We start from the raw sequence: 7,500 nt of genomic DNA on the forward strand, positions 1-7,500 counted from the left end.
CACGCCAATTCAGTGTCCCAAAACGTCCGTTGGTCTTTGATTTAAACACACTTTTCTTCTGCGTAAAAAGAGTTTAAGTGTAACTGATTTAGCCGCCAAGAATTGGAGTAATACACACATCTGTGTGAGATTTTGCCAGCTTTTTTTTTGTTTGTTTGTTTTTTTCTTTTTTTTTTCGTGCCGTTATAGAACATAATGCTTTCATGCATACTGGAAGAGCTACTCACTTTCAATTTCAGTTCCAAAGTGTGCACAAATCAAGCGAAATGATCCATAAATAATACATCGCTGCATCATAATTATCTGAGGTGGAGTGATGGCCTAGAGGTAACGCGTCCGCCTAGGACGCGAGAGAATCTGAGCGCGCTGGTTCGAATCACGGCTCAGCCGTCGATATTTTCTCCCCCCCCCCCCCCCCTCCACTAGACCTTGAGTGGTAGTCTGGACGCTAGTCATTCGGATGAGACGATAAACCGAGGACACGTGTGCAGCATGCACTTAGCGCACGTAAAAGAACCTACGGCAACAAAAGGGTTGTTCCTGGCAAAATTCTGTAGAAAAATCCACTTCGACTGGAAAAACAAATCAAACTGCACGCAGGGAAAAAAATACAAAAAAAAAAAAAGAAAAAAAAGGGGTGGCGCTGTAGTGTAGCGACGCGCTCTCCCTGGGTAGAGCAGCCCGAATTTCACACAGAGAAATCTGTCGTGATAAAAAGAAATACAAATACAAATACAAAAACAAAATAAAGAAAAAAGAGCAGATGCCTGATCTTCGAATGAATAAACCCAACAGACTGCACCCTTGAAACGTACTGACGTAGATACTTACCGTGAACTTCGTGTGTGCTTTTTTTTTCTGTTCCGTTCAGATTAAGCTGGTTGCGTGCCACTTCCAGTACATTCCAAGTGCTTTGAGTTATTTCCGTGTGTGATTAATCGAATTTTTTTCGTTGTTGTTTTAGTGTGTGTGTGTGTGTGTGTGTGTGTGTGTGTGTGTGTGTGTGTGTGTGTGTGTGTGTGTGTGTGTGTGTGTGTGTGTGTGTGTGTGTGTGTGTGTGTGTGTGTGTGTGCGTGCGTGTGTGTGTGTGTGTGTGTGCGTGTGTGTATGTGTGTGTGTGTGTATGTGTGTGTATGTGTGTGTGTGTGTGTGTGTGTGTGTGTGTGTGTGTGTGTGTGTGTGTGTGTGTGTGTGTGTGTGCGTGCGTGTGTGTGTGTGTGTGTGCGTGTGTGTATGTGTGTGTGTGTGTGTGTGTGTGTGTGTGTGTGTGTGTGTGTGTGTGTGTGTGTGTGTGTGTGTGTGTGTGTGTGTGTGTGTGTGTGTGTGTGTTGTTGTTGTTATTGTTGTTGTTGTTGTTGTTCCCCTAGGGATGAGATAATCAACATCTTCTCGGCTGTCAGTAATGCAGCAGAAGGTCGCATTCTATAACTTATAATCCAGAGACGATGAAGAGGAAATCTTGACTGCAGGACTTGAAACAGGCGCAAAAAATGGGTCAAACTGACCTGTAGGTGGTAGTTGGTCCTTTGGTGAAGAAACGTCCCTACGTTTCGGGCCCTAGGCCCTTCTTCATGGGGGAGACAAGTAAAGAATGGAAAAGAAAAGAGAGCTAACACCTACAGACTTATCATCACCATGTTCGTATGGATTGATTTCGCCGAGACTTCGCAGTTTGATTTGTTTTCAATTACGATTTAAAAAAAAAAAAAAATCACAGATATCATAAACATCTAGATTCAACATTCGTGGACAAACTATACTAACTAGATATCATTTTTTCTGTTGTACGCATGTTAGTCTCTGGTGTGTGTGTGTGTGTGTGTGTGTGTGTGTGTGTGTGTGTGTGTGTGTGTGTGTGTGTGTGTGTGTATTGTTGTTGTTGTTGTTGTTCCCCGTGGGATGAGATAACCAACATCTTCTCGGCTGTCAGTAATGCAGCGGAAGGTCGCATTCTATAACTTATAATCCAGAGGAGATGAAGAGGAAATCTTGACTGCAGGACTTGAAACAGGCGCAAAAAATGGGTCAAACTGACCTGTAGGTGGTAGTTGGTCCTTTGGTGAAGAAACGTCCCTACGTTTCGGGCCCTAGGCCCTTCTTCATGGGGGAGACAAGTAAAGATTGGAAAAGAAAAGAGAGCTAACACCTACAGACTTATCATCACCATGTTCGTATGGATTGATTTCGCCGAGACTTCGCAGTTTGATTTGTTTTGAATTACGATTTAAAAAAAAAAAATCATAGATATCATAAATATCTAGATTCAACATTCGTGGACAAACTATACTAACTAGATATCTTTTTTTTCTATTGTACACTCGTTACTCTCTGGTGTGTGTGTGTGTGTGTGTGTGTGTGTGTGTGTGTGTGTGTGTGTGTGTGTGTGTGTGTTGTTGTTGTTGTTGTTGTTGTTGTTGTTCCCCTAGGGATGAGATAACCAACATCTTCTCGGCTGTCAGTAATGCAGCGGAAGGTCGCATTCTATAACTTATAATCCAGAGAAGATGAAGAAGAAATCTTGACTGCAGGACTTGAAACAGGCGCAAAAAATGGGTCAAACTGACCTGTAGGTGGTAGTTGGTCCTTTGGTGAAGAAACGTCCCTACGTTTCGGGCCCTAGGCCCTTCTTCATGGGGGAGACAAGTAAAGATTGGAAAAGAAAAGAGAGCTAACACCTACAGACTTACCATCACCATGTTCGTATGGATTGATTTCGCCGAGACTTCGCAGTTTGATTTGTTTTGAATTACGATTTAAAAAAAAAAAATCATAGATATCATAAATATCTAGATTCAACGTCCGTGGGCAAACTATACTAACTAGATATCATTTTTTTTTCTATTGTACACTCGTTACTCTCTGGTGTGTGTGTGTGTGTGTGTGTGTGTGTGTGTGTGTGTGTGTGTGTGTGTGTGTGTGTGTTGTGTTGTTGTTGTTGTTGTTGTTGTTCCCCTAGGGATGAGATAACCAACATCTTCTCGGCTGTCAGTAATGCAGCAGAAGGTCGCATTCTATAACTTATAATCCAGAGAAGATGAAGAGGAAATCTTGACTGCAGGACTTGAAACAGGCGCAAAAAATGGGTCAAACTGACCTGTAGGTGGTAGTTGGTCCTTTGGTGAAGAAACGTCCCTACGTTTCGGGCCCTAGGCCCTTCTTCATGGGGAGGCAGAGACAAGTAAAGAATGGAAAAGAAAAGAGAGCTAACACCTACAGACTTACCATCACCATGTTCGTATGGATTGATTTCGCCGAGACTTCGCAGTTTGATTTGTTTTGAATTACGATGTAAAAAAAAAAAAAAAATTCATAGATATCATAAATATCTAGATTCAACAGTCGTGGGCAAACTATACTAACTAGATATCATTTTTTTCTATTGTACGCACGTTACTCTCTGGTGTGTGTGTGTGTGTGTGTGTGTGTGTGTGTGTGCGTGCGTGCGTGCGTGCGCGTGCGTGCGTGTGTGCGTGTGTGTGTGTATTTTCCCCCCCATGACAAAGTTATTACAAACATTAGAAGTGTGCGGGGAGGGGACGAGGGGGGTGGAGGAAGGGAGGAAGGAGGAGGAGGAGAAGGGGTATAAACAGCAATCAGCACGCGCACGAACAGTGTCGTGCTGATCCATCTTGGTTATCAGACACACACTGACCATCACGTGCGACTCCTGATTTGCATAAGACGTCAGAAAGCTTCCATAACTGATCAACTCCGTTTGGAGTATGAATAAAACTACACGCAGGTAAAAAAATAAAAAAAAAAAACAAAAAAACGGTGGCACTGTAGTATAGCGAGGCGCTCTCCCTGGGCAGAGCAGCCCGAAATTCACACAGAGAAATCTGTTGTGATAAAAAGAAATACAGATACAGATACAGGTTTTCCACGACTCGACACGGATTTCTTTTTTTTTTTTCTCTCCGCGTTTGGGACAGGTGTCTCGTAAAGGACAACGAAAATAAGCACCACCACCACCACCACCACCACCACTACCACCACCTCTACTACAAAGCATTGGAATCTGACAAACAATGGAACGGTGGAGGGGGAGGGGGGTGGGGCAGGGGGGGGAGTAAATAAACAAACTCGTTGTACGCAGATGGAGGAGATACAGTAATGACTGAGAGGAAAGGAGGCGGGTGGTGTGTGTGTGTGTGTGTGTGTGTGTGTGTGTGTGTGTGTTGAGGAGCGGAGGCTGGGGGAGGGGTGGGGGGGGGGGTGGGGGTGAGGGATGCAGGGGAGAAAGAAAACGAAAGAAGAAGAAGGAAGATAAACAGAGATATTGTAAGCAGATGGCAAAGATGGAACGAAGCAACGAGGCAGATGAGTAAAACAGATACACAGGGATGCTAGATAGAAGAAACTAACTCGGGGTAAATAAAACACGAGGATGGAGACAGACAGATAGATAGATAGACAGACAGACAGACCGACAGATAAACAGACCTATACAAACAAGGAAGGAAGGAAGGAGTGAAGGAAGGAAGGAACGGAGGGAGGGAAGGGGGGAAAGAAGGAAGGAAGGGAGGAAGGAAGGAAGGGGTGAAGGAAGGAAGGAACGGAGGGAGGGAAGGGAGGAAAGAAGGAAAGAAGGAAGGAAGGGGTGAAGGAAAGGAAAGTTGGAAGGAATGAATGAAAGGAAGGAAGGAAGGAAGGAGTAAATGAAAGGAAGGAAGGAAGGGGTGGGGGTGGGAGAGGGGTTAGAACAAAGAAGAACAGACAGAGACAGGTGAAGAAACAGTCTTCCAGCACGGAAGGGCAGGGTTTGTATATCGATGTAGACAACAAGAACAACAAAACAGCCGCAGAATCGTAACGTACAAACACACACACACACACACACACACACACACACACACACACACACACACACACACACACACACACACACACACACTGACAGACAGGCAGAAAGACAGGCAGAAAGACAGGCAGAGACAGAGACAGAGACAGAGAGAGAGAGACAAAGATGGACAGATACACACAGAGAGACACAGAGAGAGAGAAAGAGAGAGAGAGGTTAACTCACTGTAGTCGGTAGGAGCTGGAGTGGGACAGCCCTCCCCAGAAGGACCAGTGGCGAAGGTGACTCCATCCGCACAGCAGCCGTGCTCTGAGGTCTCACAGTCCTTGTCATCCTGAGAACCGACACGGTCATTGAGTTTTTTTTAATTTTTTTAATTTTTTAATAGGATTTTCGAAAAAAAAAGAAAAAAAAGAAAACAACATATGATATAAATCATGAGAATCATGTAGAGAATATTTTGTTTCCTATGTTAGAAGAAGAAGGGGCGGAGGCGGAGGAAAAAGAGGAAGGAGAAGATGAAATGGAAGAAAACGCTCTCTCTCTCTCTCTCTCTCTCTCTCTCTCTCTCTCTCTGTGTGTGTGTGTGTGTGTGTGTGTGTGTGTGTGTGCGTGTGTGTTTGTGTGTGTGTGTGTGTGTGTGTGTGTGTGTGTGTGTGTGTGTGTGTGTGTGTGTATTCATGCTGACTGATCCGATAAAGGCAACACGCGCTTATTTTTCTATTTATTTTTTTTTTGTTAGGACAAGCTCGAATTTATCCAAGAAAACGGTTATGATCAAATCAAAATTCCAAATTTTGGAATCAAAAGACTTTAAAAATTCCTGGTGCTGTCAGTTAATTCAAATCTTGCCCCTGGCCCCCCCCACGCCCCCTCTCCCCCTACTCCCCCGAGGCTAATAATGAAGACCTTCTGAAAGGGAAACGTGCTCTGTCAATTAAGCGTTTCCTGCTTTTCAAGAAAGGACTTCCTAAAAACCAGTTCTCTGCTTCCGTTCTTTCTTTTGTTCCGTCTTTCTCTATTTCTGTTTGTTATCTCGCTGTATCTGTTCTGTGTTTGTGTGTGTGTGTGTGTGTGTGTGTGTGTGTGTGTGTGTGTGTGTGTGTGTGTGTGTCTGTGTCTGTGTGTGTGTGTGTATGTGTGTGTGTGTGTGTGATATGTGTGTGTGCGTGCGCGCGTGTGTGTGTGATATATGTGTGTGTGCGTGCGTGTGTGTGTGTGTGTGTGTGTGTGTGTGTGTGTGTGTGTGTGTGTGTGTGTGATATGTGTGTGTGTGTGTGTGTGTGTGTGTGTGTGTGATATGTGTGTGTGCGCGCGCGCGCGCGCGTGTGTGTGTGTGTGATATGTGTGTGTGTGTGTGTGTGTGTGTGTGTGTGTGTGCTTGTGTGTGTGATATGTGTGCGTGCGTGTGTGTGTGTGTGTGTGTGTGTGTGTGTGTGTGTGTGTGTTTCATTTTATCTGTTTTTCTCTGGCTCTCTCTGTCTGTCTGTCTGTCTGTCTGCCTGTCTCTTTCTCTTTCTCACTCTCTCTCTTTCTCTTTCTCACTCTATCACTCTCACTTTCTCTCTCTCTCTTTCTCTCTCTCACTCTCTCTCTGTGTCTGTCCGTCTGGCTGTCTGTCTCTTTCTCTCTTTATCTCTCTCTCTCTTTCTCTCTCTCTCTACACTCTCTCACTCTCTCTTTCTCTCACTTTCTCTCTCTCTCTCATTGTCTTTCTCTCTCTCTCTCTCTCTCTCTCTCTCTCTGTCCGTGTCCATGTCTCTGTCTTTCTCTGTCAGCCCACCCTTATCCTCCAGCCCCCCACCCTGCTCCCCCTCAACACCCCCCCCTCCCACCCCCAGACCCCGCCCTCTGTCAACCTCCCTCCGTCTCACCCTCCTTCCTCTAACTCTGGGATCACGACCCGTTAGAGGAGCATTTCGGGGCTGGTGTATTAATATTTCATCCTGGCTTTGATCATATCAGTCTGCTTTCCTGGCAGCCATGTCAAAACTGTCTCTCCATTTCTCCTTCCGTTTACCTCTCTCTCTCGCTTTCTCCAGCTCTCTCCTTCTCTCTCTCTCTCTGTCTCTCTCTCTGTCTCTCTCTCTCTCCCTCCCCCCCCCCACCCCTAAACTGTCTCTCCATTTCTCCTTCCGTTTACCTCTCTCTCGCTTTCTCCAGCTCTCTCCTTCTCTCTCTCTCTCTCTCTGTCTCTCTCTCCCTCTCTGTCTCTCTCTCTCTCTCTCTCTCTCCCTCTCTCCCCCCCCCCTACCCCCAAAACAGTCTCTCCATTTTCTCCTTCCGTTTACCTCTCTCTTGCTTTCTCCAGCTCTCTCCTTCTCTCTCTCTGTCTCTCTCTCTCTCTCTCTCTCTCCCTCTCTCCCCCCCCCTACCCCCAAAACAGTCTCTCCATTTCTCCTTCCGTTTACCTCTCTCTTGCTTTCTCCAGCTCTCTCCTTCTCTCTCTCTGTCTCTCTCTCTCTCTCTCTCCCTCTCTCCCCCCCCCTTCCCCCAAAACAGTCTCTCCATTTCTCCTTCCGTTTACCTCTCTCTTGCTTTCTCCAGCTCTCTCCTTCTCTCTCTCTGTCTCTCTCTCTCTCCCTCTCTGTCTCTCTCTCTCCCTCTCTCCCTCTCTCCCCCTCCACCCCCAAACTGTCTCTCCATTTCTCCTTCCGTTTACCTCTCTCTCGCTTTCTCCAGCTCTCTCCTTCTCTCTC

The 7,500-nt window shown here is 45.8% G+C and overlaps 1 protein-coding gene across 4 annotated transcripts in view; it reads right to left on the reverse strand.

Moving 5' to 3' along the window:
- LOC143296395 (papilin-like) overlaps nt 1–7,500 on the reverse strand; it is a 483,755-nt gene that overhangs the window by 201,638 nt on the left and 274,617 nt on the right. For all 4 annotated transcript variants that reach the window (XM_076608287.1, XM_076608288.1, XM_076608289.1 and 1 more), the window contains one exon: nt 5,027–5,135. In XM_076608287.1, the coding sequence (XP_076464402.1) occupies nt 5,027–5,135 (109 nt within the window). The remainder of the gene's footprint in view (nt 1–5,026; nt 5,136–7,500) is intronic.

The sequence above is a fragment of the Babylonia areolata genome, chromosome 21 (genome assembly GCF_041734735.1).
Source record: "Babylonia areolata isolate BAREFJ2019XMU chromosome 21, ASM4173473v1, whole genome shotgun sequence".
In the NCBI taxonomy this organism is placed as follows: Eukaryota; Metazoa; Mollusca; class Gastropoda; order Neogastropoda; family Buccinidae; genus Babylonia; species Babylonia areolata.